Source organism: Mycteria americana, chromosome 7, assembly GCF_035582795.1.
Source record: "Mycteria americana isolate JAX WOST 10 ecotype Jacksonville Zoo and Gardens chromosome 7, USCA_MyAme_1.0, whole genome shotgun sequence".
NCBI classification, from domain to species: Eukaryota; Metazoa; Chordata; class Aves; order Ciconiiformes; family Ciconiidae; genus Mycteria; species Mycteria americana.
This window is the reverse complement of record NC_134371.1, coordinates 39,307,306-39,330,605: the sequence shown is the minus strand read 5'-3', so window position 1 is coordinate 39,330,605 and position 23,300 is coordinate 39,307,306. Positions and strand designations below refer to the sequence as shown.

Here is a 23,300-nt window from a genome sequence, read left to right as displayed (position 1 = left end):
TCCTACAGAGCTTAAATGACTGTGCGTCCTGCCCACTATCTGTCCTAATGTTTAACTGTTTATGAAAGGCTGAGTGGTTTAAAAACTGATAATGTGACATACAACTTTTCACTTCATTTACCAGCACTCTCAGATCTAAATCAACAGCCTAAAAGCTTTTAGCAGGTGATGGCTGTTTTAGTGACCAGCTCACACTGGTGAAATGGGATGAAGCTTTCTGTGATGCTAATATATTGAGATCAATGGCAAAGCAGAGAGGTTTACTGGGATCTTCAGCAGAAAGGCTAAGTCCTGTATCTGTATCATTAATGGTTGTTCTGAGGAAGCTTGAACTTCCACTACTCATGATATATTAGTTCAGTGGATAGAGCAGTCTGACACCGTAATGACCTCCACAGCAACTAATTATGTTTGAGGATGATTATTTCATATCAAGAATAGACAGAGGTAAGTTTACAGTCTATTGTATTTTGCCATTTTTAGAATAAAAAGTGAGGGTAAGGATTAAATACAAATTGAACATGTAAGCAGAATACAACCTAAATGAAGTATTTTTCACTTTCATGTGCCAAAACATGTCTTTCAGCCTGTAGGGCTACCAAAGTGAGCTGTGAACTGGGATACATGAGAACACACACGTAAGACACACACATACAGGCAATCTCCACATCACCCAACAGAACCTGGGAGAACACAGACTGGTGCCATGCTGTATTCCTCAGATTCAATCATCATCAGTGAAAGGAATAATTGACTCTTAAAATCAGTGCAAGGTGTCTGTTACTCACTGGTCTGGGACACATGTCTGGAGAGGAAAGTTCTTCTCTTTCATCTTCCAAATCGGAACTTAGAAGAAAGTTATTCAGTCCTTCAGGAATCTGCTTTTCTACCTGCTGGGATGGGGTACTGGATTCCTCCTTCACATCACAGAGCTCCTGGTTGCTGAGCTGGATTTTCTCATTCCTGACCTTCTTTATTTGCTGTAGCTGATTGACCGTGTCTTTCACAAAATCTCTAAGTAGACTGTCTGTCAGCAAACTGACCTTTTCCAGTTGGTCTTTTGACTTTTCTTCCTCTCTAAGCGGTAGTCTAAGCTGGGCTTCTAACTGGTTCTTTTCTTTTGTCAGCAAATCCAGAAGTGGAGTTGCAGGCTTCTCCACAACTCCGGGAGAGAGATCATCTAACTTTTCAGCACATTCTTCCCCCAGTGTCTTCTGCCTCTCCAGTTTTTCAGAAAGGAAATCGGAGATGTCATCCAACTGAACAGTGGAAATCTCATCCACAGCACCAGAAATGAGAGGAGCAAGGCTGGCCTCCTCTTTTACAGCATGTTTCAGATAATCCACCACTAACCGTTCTGCGGCAAGTGACTCAGTAGCTACAGAAATCTCCTTTATGCTGTTCACTTTAGAAGATGACTCTTCATCAACCCTTTCCCCAGCTGAGGATTCTGAAACAGCTGTGTCTGCAGGAGCTTTATCCTGGGAATAGTTCTCTGTTGCATCTCTGCTCTGGGGTTCATCCTCCTTGCTAGATTTAGAACTTCCTTTGTCTTTCTGCTCTGCTTGGTGTTGCTTCTCCAGTCTATCATCGAAGAATGAGTCTTCATCCTTATTTGTGTCTAAATGGCTATCAATACTTTCTGTAATATGCGAGATTTTTTGAGGAGGAGCAAAAATGCCATGCTTTTCTTTGCAATCAAAGTATGTAATACCATCATAAGTTCCATTATTGTTCCCTTCAGGTTTATCCAACTCCACGCCAGCCCAAAATCCTTTGGCAAACTTAGTCAGACCTTTGAATCGCAATGTTCCAGGCTGGACTTTACTCACAAGTACTCTATCACCAATGTTGAAATTTGGCAAACTATCCGTTTCTTCTGTGATCGAAACAGAGGCCCACAGCGGTGATTCAGTAGGGGCCCGTTCTTGCTCCACATCTCTGCGTTCAGTATTTTTTATAAGTTCTGTTGGGGACTTAAGTTCTAATAACCTCTCTGAATGCATGCTGCCAGAGAGAGAGAGAGACCTGTCACTGAGGTATTCACTGATTTCGCCATCACTGCCAAGGCTGGTGGATCTACTTCTGCTGGTTTGTGTGTGCTGTGACCGCTCTGTCAGTGACTGAGCATCCCCACTAGGAGAGAGAAGAGATGCTTCAAAGTCATCTTTGTAACATTCCCCAGGAAGTGTTTCTTCAACTGATGCTTGTTTTCTGGAGGAGGATCCTTCAAAGTCTTCAAGGTATGATGGCTCCTTTTGACTAAAGAGTTGTTCTGAAAGCAGATAACCTTTTTCCTCTGCTGATTTGCTCAGTTTGCAAGAAGACTCTTCTACGCTTGGGCCAGTTACAGCATTTTTATCTGCCAGTCTCTGTTCTAAGATTTCTTCCGTACCATGAAGACTTTCCACAGCCAAATCAAAGAGTTCCTTCTGAGGGTATTCATTTTCAGAACAGAGGACTTTCTTTGGCAGGATGTCCAGTGAGCTCTCCTGTTCTTTATCTAACATCAACAAGACATCAGAACTCTCCAAAGGCTTAACATGAGAACCTTCAATCTCATATTCCTCGGACTTTATGTATTCCAAGTCTTCCTGTATCTCAGATTTATGACTGAAGGCAGCTTCATCATTGGATGCATTTACCACGTTTTTCATTGACCCACAGGATAGCCTGCCAATGTCTTTCATGTCTTTGAGAAGAGATGATAAGGGTACATTATCTAAGGAATCACCAGATCCTGCTCTGGAACTCCTTGGCGACATTAAAACTGAGGAAGATGTTCCAGAAGGTTCTTCTGCATGCAGATCTGTCACAGCCACCTTGGTGTGCACAGACGCAGACCTCTCTGTTCTTGATGACACACCATCTTGAAGGAAAATAAAAAGTGAATTACAGCAGATAGTATACCCTGCATTGTTTTACTGAAAATTGCAACCATAGGCAACAAAATCAACATCAAGTTTTCTATGCTAAAAGAAGATACAAACTGGTGCCTTGGAAACATGTATTTCTAGCTGTCCTATGAACATGAGCAACATAGTTTCAGTTCCAGGGTTCTAATGCTTTCTTTCTGATGCTGTTCCTTGTACCAGTATTTCATAATGCCATACAATAGTGAGCCCAAGGTAAGGGCTCAGTTATTTGTTTGCAAGCTGCAAAACCAACCAAGATCAGAATGGTAGATAATAATTAGATAATGATTGACAGCAAAACATTGAGAAGTATCTCAAAACCCCCCTATTCCTAAATGTCTATTCCTAAAGCCTTCATTATTTTTGGTTTCCTTACTTTCCTCAAGTGATAAAGGAACAGGAAAAAAAAAGAAAGGACAAAGGTTGTCACATAATTATGGTTCACACAAACCTCAGCGAGAGTAAAACTAAATACTGAATATACAGGAAACAGCAAAAGCAGAAGCCTACTAAATAAAAATAGTAAGAAATATAGCTTGATCATTATGGTTTTATGGAGTCTGCATGCTCTCTTAAAATCTCTTCTTAAATCAAGGAGGAGAAGATTAAAGAAGGTTAAAACAGTCAGTCTTGAAGATCTTCATCTGTAGCACAGATTCTTCCAGTCACATACCTGCATGTTCTGAAATGGATTCCAAAGATGCTCTGGATCGCTCTGATTCAGTCAGTGATTTCCAGTTTTTAGCCGTCTCAGGCCTAAAGTTGAAAAATCAAATTGCATGAATCATGGTTACAACTAGAGTGTTGGTTTTGGGTTTTTTTAATAGATAAAAATGGAAATCCAAGCCTCTATAATTATAATACCACACCCATGATAACATAAACAGTTTGGTTTGTCAACATACTGTGACCTTAGAAAATAGGAATGGGGACAGAGAGGAGAGTTCTGCAAGTCCTGGAAAGTAATTTTCTAGAAGAGTAATCAAACTAACCTTTTTTGTAGCCAAAAAAGAGATAAGGAAAATAACTTTTTTTTTTTTTTTACTTGAACGCACTAAAATTGCACCATCTGCTGGAAAAAATGAAACACTTAAAAATACAGTAGAAAGTGCAGAAGTTAGTTGAATTCTCTACCTTTTAAAACCTAAGATCTAAACCAGATTTAAGTTGCAAAGATGAATGGTTTGCCTCACGCAGTGAGGCAGGCATAACGAGTGACCAAAATGGGAAAAAATGGGATTACAGGTCTGTAATCCATACAACCATTTGGCACAATTCTTGCACAATTGAAAATTATTGTTCAGAAAGAACTTGAAAATAGGACCCGAGAGGCTGGGCAGGACAAAAGCGAGACGCGTACAATTACAATGACAGTACATCTTATCTGTTTTGGGTCTGATGAGACCAGCCAACTGGTCAACAGGATACTGCCACTGTCCAGTGCTTTAAGGAAGAGCAGTTACCAGCTTTCCTTGCACTCACGGTTTCTGCTAAAACAGCATTCCCTGCAGTTTCAGAATAATCTCAAAAAGAAGAAGAAATCCCAGTTACCTATGGAACGGTGGTGCCTTGATCTTAGGTTTTTCAGCAGCAGCTGAGGATGGAGTTTTAATCTGAGGTTTGGCTGTGGGTGATGCCTCCAGATCTTGGCTCAGCTCTGCTTCAGTCTTCTTGATAAACTCATCATATGACTGCACATGGAAAACAGTTACGGCTGTTAGTCTACTAAAGCATTAGCACAATTCAGCAATTAAAACCTATTAAATGAATAAAGGATACACTCCGTTTCTCTGTAAAGCAATCTATTTAACTTCCTAAAGCTCTACAGTTGTGAATCCTAGACATTTTAATACTTTACTTTCAAAACCAAATTACATGAGCATCATTCTTTAATCCAAGCTAGGATACATAAGCCCCCTGAACACTGCTAGTAACCCATTAAAGATATACATTTTGAAAGGGAATGGCATTTTTGCCTGAAGGCTCTGGTTCATTATTGAAAACAGTTAAATAGCCAGAACACAGTCACACTTGTATCACAATAATGTGTCTTTCACAGCTGTTGATACAATATTCTGCCAGCAACATCTGTACTATAATGATTTATCCAAGGCTAACAGTCCTTTACTTCACCCTTCTTCCTACTTTTCCTAACCTCCAGTTGTTTGATTAAACTGGCTTCCTGGGCCTTCAGTCTCTCCTTTTGTCTTTTTTTCTGTTCCTTTTTCAGCTGGTAAACCACAGACTTCCTTTTCCGTAGTTCATCCTTCAGGGCCCTGATCCGTCCTTCAATGTCACTTTGATCAGATGTGGTTTCTGAAAAAGTTTAGTTTTAGTCTTTGTAAGCTTGCACCTCACAAAACAGTTCTATGCAAAGCAATGAACAGTCATTTAGTAAATACAAAATATGGTCCAAACAAAATAAAGAATTTAATGTCAACATGTTAATCTTAACATAATAAGACTCAAAGTGGGATCTCAGATTCAGAACACTACTACAGAACATATGAAAAAGTGTTGCATCTTAATTTGATTTAGAAGAGAAAGGCTCTGATACAGTAACTTGTTACCAAACTTGTTCACATCAACTGCCCATGTTTATGCTGCTACCTCATTAACTGCTCATCATGTCAGCTGTTGCAGAAGTTAATTTTTTTCTGACATATTTAAAAATATTACAACTCAAAGATGCATACCAAAACCATATATGAACTATTTGTTTACAATCATGATATACAATTGCAAGCTACAAGGTACACTTCATTAATGAGAATTTTACTTGCAACAGTGGACTCCAAAAGCAGTTTAGGTTTCTGGCCATTTCCTGCTACCTAGACTAAATACATCTATGAAATGGAGAGCTGACTGGTCAACAGTTGGAAGCAAAGTCAATTTGAACAATGCAGAGATTTTCACTGTTGTCAGGCCTCAGGATGACAATTTATTCAGGGTGAATGGGGGTAGTGTTGAGCTTAGGCATGTGGTGGACTACTCAATAATAGCTTATACAAAACTACTTGGCCTATCTTTGCTCCAAGTTCAATTTTACAGATCCTCCTACGATGCCATTACTGACTGTAGCTATTTTCCACCTGAACAATTTTTTTCTTAATCATTATTCTTAGTAATTTTAATAAGATCTCCTCCATTCCTCTCCATCCCCAGAACCTGCAACCTGGTCTTCCAGTTCTTCTGATGATGTTCTACCTCTTTTCCCTTGGGACACTGTCCCCAGATACTTAGATCCATTCTCTGCACGATAACCCCATTCTACCAGCAATTCTGCTACTTTCATTATTTCTGCTGTAACAACCTCTTAGTCTTGCAGACCTCTCAGACTTTATAGAGAGACTACCTTAGTGTCTCATTACTTACTCTTTTATGCCCACCTGATTACGTTCACTTGTTTCTTGTTTTAAATGTATACCAACACAAGATCCTTGACCCAGACTGGTGCTTCCACAATTAAGTATCAAAAATTCTTCAAAATATTTATCTGACATAGTCTTACTGGAGCTCCTCCCTGCGGCTGATGTCCCCCTTCCTCTTCTATAGCAGCAACTGCAGCTCCTACGAGGAGGATCTTGGCTGGTTTGTTTTTCTAATGCTCAGTATTACCTATAACGTTTTCTGGACCAAAAGGCTTGGATGCTCATAAACACCAATTGCTTTACTGAACATCCTAGAAAGTAAGTCACCAGTATTATTTGGTCAGCTAGCAGGAACAGCTGGACATTTTGCTAAACAACCTCATTTCTCAAGACAACAAACCACCATAATGAAGGATTTAATCATCAACAACAGCCAGTAAATACAATCGAACTACTGTAGTCTTTTTCCATTAACAACTGTTGTTAACCATTTAGAGAATTTTAAAAAACCCAAAACCACAAACAAACAAAAAAATAAAAAAACACCAAACCAAAAAAACAAACCAGCACAAAAAGAATGGAATCTCACTTGCTAATCAGGAGTACTCTATGATGCTGCTATAATTAACAACTCCTCCCAAATAGTAAGTGACCACTATGTAATTATAGCTTTTCTTGATCAACTCATAAGGGAAAGATCTGCACATGCTTTCATCTTTGACGATCTTGTCTACGCATGCATCAGACTGACATAGCAATGACTTCATTACTACTCAGCAGCTTGGAAGATTTGTCTCTTTACAATGGAATGATTTATTGTGAAACCATTGGCTTCCCACCTCTTATACCTTTCTTCAGCATTTGAAATCAAAGATTGCAAACACTTTATTTTACAAAAGTTTATTTTCATGATTACTGTTGCCTGCTCTACTTTTCATAACGGCTTCCTTATGTGGTTTCTCAGTCAGAACTTGAAAATAACTTTCTCAAGTTGCTGAATGCTTCACTGCGTTGCAAACTGCTCTCCAGACAGAATCCCAATACAAATTACTCAGTGCAAATACCTAGGTGTTACGTATTCATTTCTCTATCCAGCAGGAGAACAGCAGCCTCAAAATTACTGTGTTTCTATTGCACTTACATACATATTAACCAAAAAAGCCCATAAAAGATTATGCTCGCTACATCAAGTGCCACAAAGACTGGATATGTACACACGCCAGTAAGTTATCCATCTATCACAAAGAACAGCTAGTATACACCATAGAACCACCTAATTATTTTTCCACTAAAGACTTATTGATCATTTAGGGAATTAAAAAAAAATCAAGCAGAAAAATGCTCTCATTTGCTAGTAAGTATTTTATGATGCTGTATCAACTGCACTGTGGAATACAAGATGTTTTAGAGACTAAAAGCACAGAAAGGTTCAAAACAGACTTCACAGCTTAACAGAGCTGATGATGGTGACCCACTCAATAGTGGCTCAGGAAGTCCTGGAATCCACATGAGTAACAGACTGCAAGAGCACACCAGGGAAAGGACTGCTCTGTACCAGTTAACTTCTAATATTCTCTCCCTCAGCATTTACTGGTAGCCAGCTTGGATACTGGATAAAAGAGTATAAAGAGTCCATATAGTAGATCTTGTATTTTATAGCTCAAAACGCAATCTTAGGCCCTATTTTACTGCACACAGTTCAAGCCCTCCTCCAAAAATAAAAACATATGTCCTGAAGTACCCATTGATTCTGCACATGCCAGTGCAGGTCCAAGGGGCTCACTCATACTGCCACGATAACAGCGCTATACTGCTTCTGGAGCCAGGACGTGCTCAGAAGGAGGACGGTCACATTTGTATGCTGCTGAACCATATTCTGCTTTCTTACAACATGAGAGGTGGAGCAGTGTCACCTGTTAAAAGCACAGCTAACCTTGGTATTTTTAAATTCTAGGACCACTTTAACTATTGACTCTTATCTTCGTCATACCTGTTTGCAGGAACCAGCGTTGCTTTCTAAAAGATAATATATAGACCTTCTTACATTAAGACTTTCTTAAGCTGAAGTGATCAAATTACATCATGGGAAAATACTCCCACAAAACCCCAAACTTTGGCAATTTCCAGGAATTTCTGTCTGCCTCCCCACATCTATGTCTGCATTTCAAGTTTAGTTGTTAAAAGGAAAAGCTTTGAAAAAGCAATTTAAACCCAAGCAGATATTATACTTACCTGACTGTGTCATAGATAAAGATTCATCAGACCAGTTGTAAGATATCTGATGAGACTTCACAGGTGAGTGTAGCTGTCCTCCAGTTCTATGGCTGCCTTTGCTAGAATCTTGCTTTGATACAGATACACTGCTTTTGGGAGGAGACTATGGGAGAAGAAAAGGACAAATAAGTAATTGCTTGTAAAGCTCAGTTTGAAAGTAGGAGATCACTGTCATCAGGAACTAGTTACAAGGAAAGAACAGCATGACTAGAGAACATCTCATAAGCAGTGGTACCTATCCAACTACCTTAAGAATTTAATCTTAGTTTGCTAGACAATAATACAAAAATATCAAGAGCAGCAATAGCTGACTGCTTACTTGGAGCCTAGGTTTCAGTAAACCTGCTTAGGCTACTGTACTACCACCTCAGTGAACTGACATGGTTCCAACTCACACGTGTTCGATACAGTTTTTGTAATCTTACTTGGTAACAACCACGGCAATAGGAACTCCTAGTAAATACATCGGTGAAATCAAAAGGACCATTTCATGTAAGGGGTGCAAGATGACATTCTAAATTAGTAAAACAGCAGAGCACTATTTCTCTGAGGCCAGGCAAAAAATTCTAAGAGCAAATATTCTTCCAAAATGCTGCTTACTGCTTCAACATTATACCACAAACCTTTCACACACCTTGAACATAACCTCTAGGACATATTAGACATTTTACCTCACTATCTTTCCAGCAAACTTTCCAAGAAAGTATTTGTAATAAGTCTAGATGAGCAGTTCTTTTACTCCACAGACACTGCATTTTCTGTCTCATTGAGCACACAGTAAAGTTATCAGGATGAAACTTAACAAAATTATCAACCAAGTAGAAATAACAATTGGAATAGAACAATAAGGCAGAATTAGCTAGCAAGCAGACATAACCTGAAACCCAAAGGATTGTGCATGAGGTTACAGCTCTGCTTCTTCATCCTATAGCTATACTTTGGGATACACTACTTGCAAAAAAAGCAAAGCAGAAAAACAGAGCATAGTTTCCATGCCCTCAAATAATTTATACAATGGTAACAAGCTAGCCTACAGCTAATTCACACTGGTAAACTAGGTCAGTGTTCCACCACTTAGTACTGCATACCTACATGACATATGCAAAACATTTTGCAAGACTACCCACAAGTTTAAAAATATCTAAACCCTGTGCTGAAGCAATTTTTCCTCAAGACTTCAAAGAACATATCTGATCACAATGTTTATTCACAGTAATGTAAAATGGTATTGCAAACACAGAATCTCTGCTTTGACAACTGGGACGGCTAAACTTACTACTTCTCTCATAGCCTTTTACAGGCATAAGAATATATAGCATAAAAAGCTCACTCACAAGTTTGCCAGGTGAGGTAGAGGACTTGAACTCTTCAGAATAAACCATTTCTTCATTAGTTGTACTCTGATACGGACTTTCTGGCTGTCCACGGCCCATAGTCTCTGATGGGACAGACTCAGCAGCTAGACTGCCAAGATCTTCTGGGACAGAGCTTTCACTGTTCAGATGAGAGCAAGAAGGCACTGGAGACTCCCCTTCACTAGCCGTTTCTGAGATCAAATAATGAGAGGAAAAAAACAAAGCACCTAAGAATTTGCACTGACTTACATGCCTTCAGAGATACTACTGCCTGCATATAAAGTAGTAACTGCTACCAATACATGTCAAATTGATTAAGTGTTATTTCACTCATCTAGACACCAAGGGTGGAATACTTAGCAAGAACAAGCATGTTTACCAGAGAACTACGATTTAAGACTGCCAAACGTTCTTAGTGATTGCTGAATGTCTAAAATAAAGGGGTTTTCAGGATATTCTAACATTTTCCAGACAACACACTCCAAAAAGATTATTAGGGAAACCTGTCCTTCCAGTTGACCATACACCAGCAAGAGTCACTATTAGTCTGAAGAAGTCACGGAGGAGCATATAATCTGCAAGCCAGATCTTGAATTTAGAATTGATTGCTTCCTTTACAGTAGCTGCAGAAAACATTTTAATGTTATGATTTCATCATGAGTCTCTCAACTGGCAACGAGTAAAATAATAAGTTGGGTTTTCAATATTCCTGTTTACTAAATTCCACAGGAGTCACAGCATTACTGAAGCAGCCATGGAGAACTATTCGATATTTGAGCAAAGGCTGGGGAGAGGAACTTCCGAAGCAGGGCCATGCTCCAATGCTTACTGGTAGATACAAATAATAGAAAGCAAGTGTATTTTCTCATCTGTTGATGAAAATACAGCATTCGTGCTGAATTTTTGTTCTTTGGAACTTACTGACTCATACACATATTAAAATGTCTTACAATGCCTAAAATCCACATGACTGTTTTCAGTAACAAGTGTAATAGGGCATAATTCTGAATTCCCTTTGCACATTCAAAGGACATGCTGCCTGCTTTCAGCAAAGTGGGGGAAAAAAGGAATATTGATTAGTTCTAGAACAATCCCTGAAGTTTCATTATTTTCTCCCACTGCAATCCAGTTCTCTGTGCTTCATGCTGAAAGTATGGTCCACTTAAGACAGAACAGTAAAGCTATAGCTCCGAAAATCTGGGATCTTATTTTTCCTCACAATAAGCTCAATTATACCAGTTGCGTCCTAGCACACTTTAGCACAGCTGCAGATTTCGAAGTTATACTGCATTAACAACAGAGGAAAGAAAAAAATGCTTTTTTTGAAAACACAGACAAGGGGAAAGCAGCCCCCGATAAGAGCCATCCTCACCATTAATAAGGCTAACCAGATAGACACTCAAACAGCACTACAGGGGAAAATGGTTTTAATGGAGTAAGTTCAGAAGATGATCAGCAAAAGTTCATGCAGTATTTTTGTTTTGAAAGACAGAAATATAGTTTAAATTGTATGTAGAAATGTCTGACGGGCCTATGCTGCACTGTTCACTTGAGAAGATATACAGCAAAGGAGGAATACACATTTAACTAAGGTGTAAAATAGGGCTAAAAGAACAAGGCAACAGAAGGCAGTAAGGAGTGCAGAAATCGAGATTCTAAGAGTGTCCAGAGAACAACCACCACCACCAAAACATCAAAAAAGGAAGAAAGTGCAAACCTAAGCAACTGTTGTGTCAAATCATGCTTTACTCTTGTCATTTGCATCACCTGCCCCCTCTTCCTATTACCTTTGGGCTCAGTTCTCTGATCCCCTAGGTCTTTCTTGGCTATTTTGGTTTTGAGCAGCTCTTTGTCCCAGGCAGCTAGAGCCTGCTTTTCTATCCGCCGTATTTCTGCTTCTTCTGCATCCAGGCGGCGTTTCCACTCCAACAATTCTTCAGCATGTTGTCGACGCTGCATCAGCTTCTGTTCTCGCTTAGTTAGGAACCTGACAGACAGAGCAGAAGACAATGGAAAAACAGCCAACCACACTCAAAGGTCCCAGATGCTCTATTGCCACAATTCCCAGAATTATAGCTGGAAAACAATTCAAGTTGTTTTCTAGGATAATATCCACACTAACTACTATCTCCTAAACTTCTGTGTGCTGCTGAAAAAAACCAAACAAGTAGACAAAAGTTTTTTTCTTTGTGGTAAGTAAAGTCTACAACATACTGTAAACACGCTGCTTACATTTTAAAGATCTTCAAAATCATTAAAAGTGCTACTAACTATTCACTAAAATGAACAGGAAAAGTTTTCAATTTCAGGATGTGAAAAGTACCTGTGGTATTAAACTGGAACCCTCAAGAGAGCAGTTTGAAAAATGGACCTTTCTTTTTGCTAATCCCAGTGACAGAAAAACTGTAACCCCAGCTACCCCACAGTTCTTTCCAAATACATAATTATAAGAGAAGGTGATTCTGTTATTAATAGTTCTCCTCAATTACTGGAACTTTTATCCTTCTTCCTTTAAGCATCATCTCTATGGATTGTCACACTTGGAATGTTAATTGTCAGCTGACAGCATCAAGAGAATAAGAATGCAGGACTGTTTTTCCCAGCTACTAACAGATCTGTCTAGTAATTTAAGAGTAGCTAAAAAGTAAAGCTCATGCTGAAAATTAACAATTTTTTTTCTTTTTGACAAAGACTTCTTAAGTGATTCATGAAACCTCAGAAACGGGGAAATTCTTAGAGGACTTCATAGGTATGAATAGGTTTGTGTGGATATACTAGTTCTCTTTGCCAGCTCTTGAACAACAGCGTCTCTGGTCTTATTTCTAAATATTGAAGTAATCAAGACCATAGCATTTAACCCGTAAGACAGTAAATGGAAGCAAGTTCAACATTAATTGCACTCACTTCCTCTGACACGCCAAGTCTAGAGAAGAGTGTATATCAATCCATTCATCTCCTACACTGAAATTTTTAAGATGTCACAGAATCAATCTGTAGAAAATACACGGTTTGACAGCTAGAGCGAGAGTTTGTCATTGGTACAGAAAGTGTGGAGCCTAAAAAGGCAGTCTTCAAAGACTTGTGATATTTTGCTTTGCAAATTACTTTATAATGTGTAATTTTCAAGCCATCCCAAACACTTAGCATCAAACTTTTTAAGCTGCAAAGCAGATAATAATTTCATTTGTGCTTTTTAATCTCTCATATTTCAAAAAAACCTTTTATTTACAGAGACTGGAATGACCAACTGGCTAATCTGCAGGTGTCGCCTGCTAAGGGACATTTCTTGTTTGCTCACTTAGCGTTCATTCTGTTCCCCAGAAAAGTAAGCTGGCAGTTATCAGAAAGGTTAAGACTCAGATAAGTCCTTCTCTAAGACAGATTCAGATAAGGTGGACAAGTTATGATGTGAAGATAAAAGTTTCAGGAGCCAGCAAGACATGCCCACAATCTTCTTTCATATGGTCAGAACAAAAGCCAGTGAAAAATAGAAGCACCTCAGAGTCTCTGGAACACTTGCCACCTTCAAGCTGACAGATTCCATGATTTTGTGTATTAGTTTATCACTTTCTATAGACAAACATCAAACACTGTCTACTCTTAGGCAAACACTGCCTAGTTTCTTAATATCATTAATTTCTTAATATCATTAAGAAACTAGATTACCAACAGTAATTGCATTACAAACATGACATGGACAGTCATGCTTATATTGTGTCTTTCACCAGCACTATCAGATTTATCAACTCTTACTTTCAGATACACATCAGTTCCAATTAGTCTATCAGATCATGTATTTAGAACTCGTTATAGAGGTCATTATTACAATGATCTCAATGCAAAAGGCAACTTCTTCCTTCACCTCCTATTTGACTTCATCAGAATGTCTGGATCTTCACATTTATCTTGAGCAAGGCGAGTCCAGTTGAAATAAAATGCAAGAGAAAGGCTGAAATAAATGGATTCAAAAGGGCAGGACTCCTTAAAAGCAGGTATCAAATGAATTAACCCAGAAGACCACAAACAGGAGGAGAATTAACTAAATGACCAGGAAACTAATCACCACACAAAGACTTTCTTGAATAAGAAAGGTAAGCCAAACAAAGTGATGGGAGGGAAAGAGGGTTCCAACATTCAACATATAGGAAGAGGAGGATTGAAGCAGCATGGCTAAAGATGTGGACCCTTTTATAACCCTGGGGTTTAAAAGGTCAGAGCCACAAGGTAGCATACACACTGCCTTAATATTTACTACAGTCTAGAGGGTTCCAGTTGCAACACCAAGGGTACACATTTATCCTTGAAAGCAGGGTCACTTTCACAGAAAAAAAATTGCAAAACCACATCTGGCACCTATGAAACTGGGGGAGCAAAGAGGAATCAGCAGCACTCAGATTACAGCAGCATGATTTCAGAGTCTATTTCTAGGTGCTCACATAATGCATTTTATCCATCCATTCCAAATAACAACCTGGAAGCATTAACCTGGTGCTCTAACCTGTACTTGTACATTTATAACCAAGGTATACTGACTTTAAGCCCTAAGTAGACAGTTTCAGCAGCTATTCTGAAGTAGTGACCAGACAGTGGGAGCAAAGTGAACCATCTGTCTGCCACTCAGAACACAGTAGGAATAAGAGATTGGAATCACAAAATAGTTTGGGTTGGAAGGGATCTTAAAGATCATCTAGTCCAACCCCCCTACCATGGGCTGGAACACCTTTCACTAGATCAGGTTGTTCAAAGCCCCATCTAGCCTGAACTTGAACACTTCCAGGGATGGGGCACCCACAACTTCTCTGGGCAACCTGTTCCAGTGTCTCACCACCCTCATTGTAAAAAATTTCTTCCTTATATTTAATCTAGATGTACCCTCTCTTAGTCTAAAACCTTTACCCCTTGTCCTATCACTACAGGCCCTGGCAAAAAGTCTCTCTCCATGTTTCTTATAAGCTACTTTATATATTGAAAAGCCACAATAAGGTCTCCCCAGAGCCTTCTCTTCTCCAGGGTGAACAACCCCAACTCTCTCAGCCTGTCTTCATAGGAGTGGTGTTCCATCCCTCTGATCATTTTTGTGGCCCTCCCCTGGACCCCCTCTAACAGGTCCATATCTTTCTCATACTGGGGACCCCAGAACTGGACGCAGTACTCCAGATTGGGTCTCATGAGAGCAGAGTAGAGGGCGAGCATCACCTCCCTCGATCTGCTGGCCACACTTCTTTTGATGCAGCCCAGGATACGGTTGGCTTTCTGGGCTGCAAGTGCACATTGCCAGCTCATATCCAATTTTTTGTCCACCAGCATCCCCAAGTCCTCTGCAGAGTTGCTCTCAATCCATTAATCCCTCAGTCTATATTGATACTGGGGATTGTCCTGACCCAGGTGCAGGACCTTGCACTTGGCCTTGTTGACTTTTATGAGCTTCACACTGGCCCACTCCTCAAGCCTGTCAAGGTCTCTCTCTGGATGGCACCCCTTCCCTCTAGTGAATCAACCGCACCACTCAGCTTGGTGTCGTCAACAAACTTAGTGAGGGTGCACCCAGTCCCACTATCTATGTCATTAATAAAGATCTGGAAACTGAGGAAAATGCCAAAAACATTCACTGATGAAGAATCTCTTCTTTCTAGGACTGAACAGAGCATGCTCTATCAAAGAGTCTATCACTCAAGAAAGATACAGTTACCTGACCAATTGGTTGTAGATATACAGCTGGAATTTGGGGTGGAGGTTGGGAAAACAGACACTGAGAGAGGCCCAGTGGTGAGACGTAAAGACAGAGAAGAAGTAGTGAACAGGAGAGCAGTGTCTACAAAATAAGGAGGAAGAGTTTAAAACTAAGATAGCAAAAAAGGCAGAAAGAACGAGAAAAGGATAGCATCTAGCAAAGAACTTTAAAATTAATTGCATTTAACATTGTATAGTTATTACCCAACATATGAAGTAGAAAAACTATACACTGTTATGCAGAAGGTAATAGCACACATACACTTATAATACTTCATTTTCTGTAAATTAAAGACAAGCTACTTTCACACTGCTATATTTTTCTTTAAATTTTGGAAGGGGTTTTATTACTTCGATGCAGACTTCCACATGTGCTGGTTAACGTATCTCAACCTGATCTCTTTGCAACTCCTGCTATTCTAGCCATCTATAGAGTATATTATTAGCATTAAATAGCATGCTGGTTTTGCGATATGAACAACTTCGCTAGTCTGAAACTTTAAAGACATTTTCATTTGCCTGGTGAAACCTCAGTAAAATTACTTCTCCAAAGGTAAGCACCAGTGAAAGGGAAAAAAAAAAAAGATATTAAATAATGTATTTTTAAAACATGAGCAATTCCAGGAAAAGTCTGAGATATACCTGTAATTCAACTTCTAGCTGCTATTTTGTTTTTTTGCAACAAAGGGCAGACTTGGTCTCAGAATACTCACGTATTGCCTCTTCCATTTGAAGTACTAACTGCAGAAAGATAATGCCTATTGTTTAAAAAAAAAAATCTACATAAACTTACAGCTGTGCTTAAAATGGTATTTCCTAATGAATTACCATGTTAAGCTAATTCCTAATGAATTATCATACTTATAGAAAAATACCATGCTCCATATAGCTCTATCAACTACAATGCAAGGTAAGAAGTATATTAAGGAAAAGCAAAAGAAAATGAGCATTTAATCAGTTCTTCTATTGCACAGATCATCATTAAAGTTGCATATGCAAGGAAAGCAAGGGGAAAGTGGTTAATTCTCTTTGACAGAGCATGCTCCTGTTCACATGCAGGCTATATAGGTTGATCAATTAAAATTAAAACAAAACTACTCCTTCATCCCCCTTTTAGCAGAAGAGAAATATTAAAGCTGCCTCATAAGTAAAAAAGTCAAAGGATTTTCACTTTGCTATGGAGTATAGCAAATCCAGCATAGCAGGGTTTCCCAATTCTTTCCCCTAGTTCCTTTTAATTTGTCATTCAGTTTCTTTCATTTTGCAGTATCTCACAATCTGATTGATTCCCTTCAAACAGCACCTTCCTGTCATTACACCCCGAACCAAACATCGTACTCTATTATGTTAATATTAATCTTATGCGTTTACAAATAAGGACATTAAAAAAAAAGATACCAAGTTGGCACTGTTTTTCAATCAATAACCACTGCTATCACTATCAAAACACCTGCAAAAGGTGTGTAAAAGCTATACAATTAGGAAGATTGAGTTCTAGAGACTCATTTATCTTTACACAAAATACTGCTTCCTTTGAATATATATAGCAACCCAAGATAAAACCATAAAACCAAAAATACGCTACCACATACATTACATCACACAGAGTTTCCACTTGTTCCTCCTAAAAGCCATTGTTTCAGCTCAAATCCTGCTATCCACCTTTTGAAAAGTATTCTCCAGGTGAGCATTATTTTGGACTGACAATTAAAATATCTTTAAGGGTAGAACATACTTTGTATCTACTACTATCCCTTGTAATAGTAAGAGCAATTATTTATTAATATATAATTCTTTCTGTAATCATAAGCATTACTTAGAAATGAAGGCACTTTGAAAAAATAAAATTTCAAAACAATATTGACAAAAACACTACTTGGTAAAAAAAGCATAGGAAGTCTTGAATACCAAAGTATATTTATCATCTTTTACAGTATTAATACAGTATTAATACAATCTCAAAATTCATAAGCTGTAACTTGGTTTTGTAACACTATATCACCATTTGAAATTTTGTATGCTGAATCTCAGGTGGAAAAAATAAGATAAAGACCCTCTTTTTTCACACAAAAAAAATAGGACGAGAAGAAAAATCTTGTTTTCTTGAAACCCTAGAAGTCAACATGGCCTGCAGAGAACATCCTTTTCAAGTCCCCATCTTAAGCCATTTACCAACCTCAAAACATACTTCGAGAAAGACTTTGCTGCTCTAACGATGGGGTGGCTTTCACATGACTTGGAATGCCAAGAGTTTAGTTTTGGTAATATGACATTTCAGAAACTTGAAATAATTTGTGATTTTGGCTGTTCAGTTCACCAGATCCTATCAGAAGAGTACGAATAAAATAGCAATCAATTTAGGCTAGAATATGAAGACCATGTAACTAGAACACGTTTTTGGTTTTTTTTCCTACTTATACCAAATCCTCACTTATTACTACTGTTTTTTATCTTCATCATACACAAATCCATGCAAGTGTGGCAAATGTGCTTCTCAAATGATTACAGGCAAATAAGGTGCTAAGGAGTCACAGACAGCTTGCCTTTACAAATGGCAGTGCTTGCTTTTTGGTTTTATCCAGCTGTGTTAGGAGTCTCAAGAGACAAAACATTACAAAGATCACCCATATGGACTAAAATATAGTGACCTACCTTGGTTATAAGTTAAAAAAAAATTGTTTAAGCAAAGACTATTCCTTGCGGTAGCTGGCAGAGGCCAGACTTTTAATGGGTTAGTCTCAAATAAGAATTTCAGGCTTCAAACTAATGAGCACATGCTGGTAAAGCATTTGGAATGTTTAGTGCAGACAAAGTAATTCCTACACTGAAAAGATGCAGAAGCAATTTTTGATTCAAAATAATTTAACGGGTGAAATCAGATTCAGTCTTAGTTTTCAGACCCAGGAACTGCACATATACTTTCGTTATTTTCTCTGAAGACTAACAACTGTTTTCAACATTTTTCCAACCTGTGGACCACACAGGAGGAAAAGAAAGGTCTTACTAACTGCCTGTTCTTCTTAGTCACATGCATACCACCTCCATTAATTAAGAAAATACTTACAGAATTCATCCCTCCCTGATTTTAATGCAATTAGAATTGAAATAATAAGATAGAAATCATGTGCCCAACAAGTGCTCAATGACTTTCTGTGAGCCAGATCTCAAACTCAGTTACTAGTTTTTATATAAGACTATTGCTATTTATAACTTATGCTTCAATTCAAGATAAAAATTGGTAGTGTAATTTCAGAGTCTCACTCCCTGTATTTTTTCCCTTTTATTTTAAAGGGGAGATACAAAATACAGGCACGACTTTGACTTCAGGTCCCTCATTGCAAGAGAAACGCTGACAAGATGTACCAAACTGGAGCCCGTCCAAGTACCTTGTATTCACAAACATCAAAATATCTTAAATTGATGTGCTTTTACGAACTCTATCAAGTACAAAGAACATTAAAACCAATCTTCTACAATAAAACCTTGACCACACGGTCTGCCAACTAACAACGTTTGAATCTCAGTATTCATGCAAGAATCGTAGCCTTTAAAATACTATATTCAAAGATTAATATAGTTCTATTAACGCATCCATTAGCTATTTTTCAGGCAATTCGGATCAAAGTGTATGTGATATCAATGCCTCTGTCATTTTGCGGATGGCCATTTTTAGTGCAGATAGTGGCCAAACCAACTAGTTCTATTAAAATAGTAAAATATTGTGTAAGAAAAAAAAATTTAGTTACTTTTCATCCATTCTGCTGCGCATTTTTTTAAGTTTCTGCATAATGCTACTAGTCTCACTGCTGGAGATTGAGATTGGGGAAGGGCTGCGTGTTTCTGCATCAGTTGGAAGTGGGCTAGAACCATTGCTCTGCTTGATGTCATCCTCACTGTGAAGTTCCTGCAATCAAGTGTTAAAAAAAAAAAATCAACATTGAAAGTAGGAAAAGTTATTCTACCATCTTTTTAAAAACTGTGTTAATTTAGGTTATTTCTCCTGAGACTACATCAAAGACTATTTCAGATAAGTCTGTCCACCTGCAGATTTAACTTCATTTTCCAACTTCATTTTGATTTGACACAAAGTCTTTAGTACATGCTTTTTCTCCATAATTTAAGTTCTCCCCTAACTGTATCTAGAACAAAAAACCCACCATAATTCAGTTACCCAAACAGGAAACCAATCCTTTCTATACTACTATTATTAAACCTGCATCTCCTTAAAATTTTGTAAGGAGGCAGACAGTTATCAAAATCCTGTCTTGCTATCTCATAAAGCAGGTGCAAGAAACTTAGTGCAATGACACTAACACACACACAAAGCAGCAAGTTTTGGGTTCAGCGCTTACATTTAGTTCTTTGGGGTCTGACAAATAATCAAACAAAATCAGAGCCTGAGAGATCTAAGCATCAAAAACCTGATATTCCCAAAGTCATTAGTTAAGCTTGAGAATTAACAATCACCATCTACTGCCCAGTTAAAACAAAACATTTTACAACTTCTCCAAATGCATTTCCTTAAATAATGCTTTAAAGAAATTAAACATAAAATTGCTGAGACAAAGAGGATGAGACTGTTTGAGGCAGACAAAACTGCCAAGCGATAGGTCCAATTTAGTAGCTTTCCATTCCTATAAACACTGAAGTTTTTGGCCAAGCTGCACAGCCAAAGAGGGAAGACTCCAGCTTCTGTAGTGAACACTTACCAGCTTGTTTTCTCCTGCAGACTTTAGTTTTTCGTGCAGTTTCATTGTAGTCTGACGGATTCGTTCTATTTCTGCCTGCTGTTTAAGGATCAGTTGTCTCTCCTTCCGAGCAGCCTTGTTAGCCTCTTGAAGACGTTTAATTTCTGCCTTTTAGGTATAAAAGATTAATCATAAGAACTGTGACAGACAGCTCTCAAGAACATATTCTAAAGCTGCTACAGTGTCCATGCTATGGGTTTAAAATGACTGAAGTTACATGATGAAGTAACTAGCCTGAACTTCAGCAGCAAAGAACAGCAAATGAATTAATACATCTAAGTCTCAACCAGTGAGATTACCGATACAGAAGGACCCTTTTAAACAATGTGTTAAATACTATCAAAAGGAAAAGAAAACTTATTGGTAAGAAATACTGCTAGCTTCCTATCCAAAAGCCTGGTACGGAGTTTTCTCAATTCTTAGCTTTTACAGAGTCTGAAACATTTAATGGCTACACAGGGATTTCAACAGGATTTTCCTAGAGGGCATCAGTTACCTTCTCCTGCTGTAATCTCAGCAGCAGACCACGCTGCCTCTTTCGAATAGGAGGCATTTTATCATCCTCTCCCTTATCTCGCAAATGCCTGCAAATAGATTGGAAGAAAGGATTAAATAAAAAAAAAGTGCACAATAACGAGCCTTTTACTCTTTAAAGTAAAAAAAAAAAAGTTTATTTTTTCTAACCTGCAGAAGCGTATATGCCTGTACTTAATCATTGGCATTCTCTATAGTGGAATATTTTGCACTGTTTAGTCAAAGATACACACAGTTAAAAGGCCAGTGCAGTAATAAGAAATTTCACATGAATGGGCAGAAGTTCTGCAGAGGTAGCATGCCCACCATTTGAGAAAGTCAAAAGAAAGAACACTTGGGTCACTACCTCACAATCCTTTATCAAACCCACAATGATAAGCAGCTGGAAGAAAATGTCTGGTGAACAATGGTACTCTTATGCAGAGAGTGACCATGGAAAAGTATTATTGATTAAATCTGGCCACCACTGTTTAGTAGTATCACTAGGTACTTCAAGTAGCATTCCAGGACAAAGCATATGTTAGGTTGGAAAGAAATCATTAAGGACAACATGTATCCAGATTCACAAAATCTGGCCCGAGTCAACTAAAATGACCTCAGATAGACATCAAGCAAATAAAGTTCTAACTGTTTGACAGTTTTATACATTCTTGAATTAAGACTTGCAGAGTAACGATTGGGAACTACCTTCTCTGACTGATAACAAACATCTGATGTACTACTGTTTCAATGTCATTCTCTTTTATCAAACTGCGTTCAATGTAAACATCAAAGCACACTTACAAACTGGGTTCTGTTCTTTCCAAGTGACAATAACATTTGTATAGATTACTGACGTGAGAAGATTAGTTCAATCATTGATACTTAATAAGGGAGGGGTGGGGTGGAAGCAAAATCTTACAAAAAAAATTCAAGTACAAGTACAAGAAAATGGTCAATCAGCAACAGTGTATATTCGGAGCTGCCTTACTTCTTCTGGTGTTCCAGCCAAGCTAATTCAGCCTTGGTCTTCTCTTTCAGAGCCTTCTCCCGGAGCCGAAGCAGTGAAGACTGATGAGCTGCTCGCATTTCCTCCTCTTTCATGTACTGTCTTACCATCTCCATGGTAAATTTAGAGAAACTATCTTGCCCCCCTGAGAATGGCATGCTTAGCTCCTGGAAGGCAGGACAAATTTGGCATGATTTGATAAAACAGAAATTCCAAGGCTTTTTTCAATTACAAAGTGTGTACACACAGATACACACACACATCAACAGATGTAAGAAGGGAAGTAGTTTTTTTCTGAGCTTTGTGCAGACCAGCTTTTTCTGCCCTGGGCTGCGTGACAGTTTTGGGACATGCCCTCTTTGGCCAGAGAGGTGAAGCATCCTCTTGTACCTCCTAGCCATGTGTAGGCATAGTAGCAAGACTTAATCCACTGGGCTTTTATAACCTACCTCAAAAAGTCACTCCTTTTCTCCAAAGCCACAAGAGAACAGGTAGAAGCCTGGATGGACTGTTCCATAAGTCAAGTCATTGCACTAGTACATGCACAATTCATACGACTCTGTTTTGAGATGCTCAAAGAACCACAGGGAAGCAAAGAACCCTAAAGTTTGCAAACACAACTAAGAACAGCTCACTTGAAGCTCATCAGCTTAACCATTTCAGTTCAGTTAATTTACCTTAACTATGGTTGCTTGACCTACCTTGATAGATGACAGAGCTGTTTTTTCTGGGGAGACTTCCTCATCAGAATCATCACGATTACCCCGTTTCTTCTCCAAGTTATTTCTGCGATGACTCTCAGAGGGCAGCAAAGACCGAAAAGACTTTTCCTCAATCTCATCCTCTGTCATGGACTCATCAAATTTCAGGGAATACTCTGTTGCAACAGAAGCAGAATCTGAGGGAGAAATCAGGGAAGTGGTTTTACGCTCAGGTACGTACCATGAATGCAGTTTTACTCTGTCTCATCTCAGTAAAGTTAGGGGGACAGGAAAGACTGGGAGATGCAGAAAAATGGGTGTTTAGAAAAGAGTGACCTTGAGTTAGAGGACATCATGAAATACTGTTACCTAGCTTCAAAAGACCTAACAGACTTCTGTACACAGGTATAAACACATTTCTGGGGCTGCTAAAACATTTGGCGTTCAGTCTGCACATTCAGCAAGTGAACACGTGGCTACAGCTAGCACAGCAGGAAGTAGAATGGCCCACAGAATCCATCACTCTGATGTGCAGAATTTCAAACGTTCCCATCTCACTGTGCCATCCTGTTACCTCTTAAGAGGCTATCAATTCACCTGGGGCTCAGCTTTCTTCACACATATTCCCTCATTTATTTCAGCAACTAATTCTGAAACAGCACCTCCCTCCTTCCCTCCCTCCCT

General features: G+C 38.6%; 1 protein-coding gene across 6 annotated transcripts in view; it reads right to left on the bottom strand.

The window, feature by feature from the left end:
- Positions 1-23,300, bottom strand: part of CEP350 (centrosomal protein 350) — a 77,659-nt gene that overhangs the window by 11,576 nt on the left and 42,783 nt on the right. For 5 of the 6 annotated variants that reach the window (XM_075507951.1, XM_075507950.1, XM_075507954.1 and 2 more), the window contains exons 23-34: positions 22,617-22,813; positions 21,898-22,082; positions 20,890-20,977; positions 20,355-20,501; positions 19,392-19,549; positions 11,703-11,902; positions 9,895-10,106; positions 8,519-8,663; positions 5,071-5,231; positions 4,467-4,606; positions 3,589-3,671; positions 789-2,869 (exon numbers count right to left, since the gene is read on the bottom strand). In XM_075507951.1, coding sequence (XP_075364066.1) covers positions 789-2,869; positions 3,589-3,671; positions 4,467-4,606; positions 5,071-5,231; positions 8,519-8,663; positions 9,895-10,106; positions 11,703-11,902; positions 19,392-19,549; positions 20,355-20,501; positions 20,890-20,977; positions 21,898-22,082; positions 22,617-22,813 — 3,797 coding nt within the window. The remainder of the gene's footprint in view (positions 1-788; positions 2,870-3,588; positions 3,672-4,466; positions 4,607-5,070; positions 5,232-8,518; positions 8,664-9,894; positions 10,107-11,702; positions 11,903-19,391; positions 19,550-20,354; positions 20,502-20,889; positions 20,978-21,897; positions 22,083-22,616; positions 22,814-23,300) is intronic. The other variant, XM_075507953.1, reaches the window with a different exon arrangement.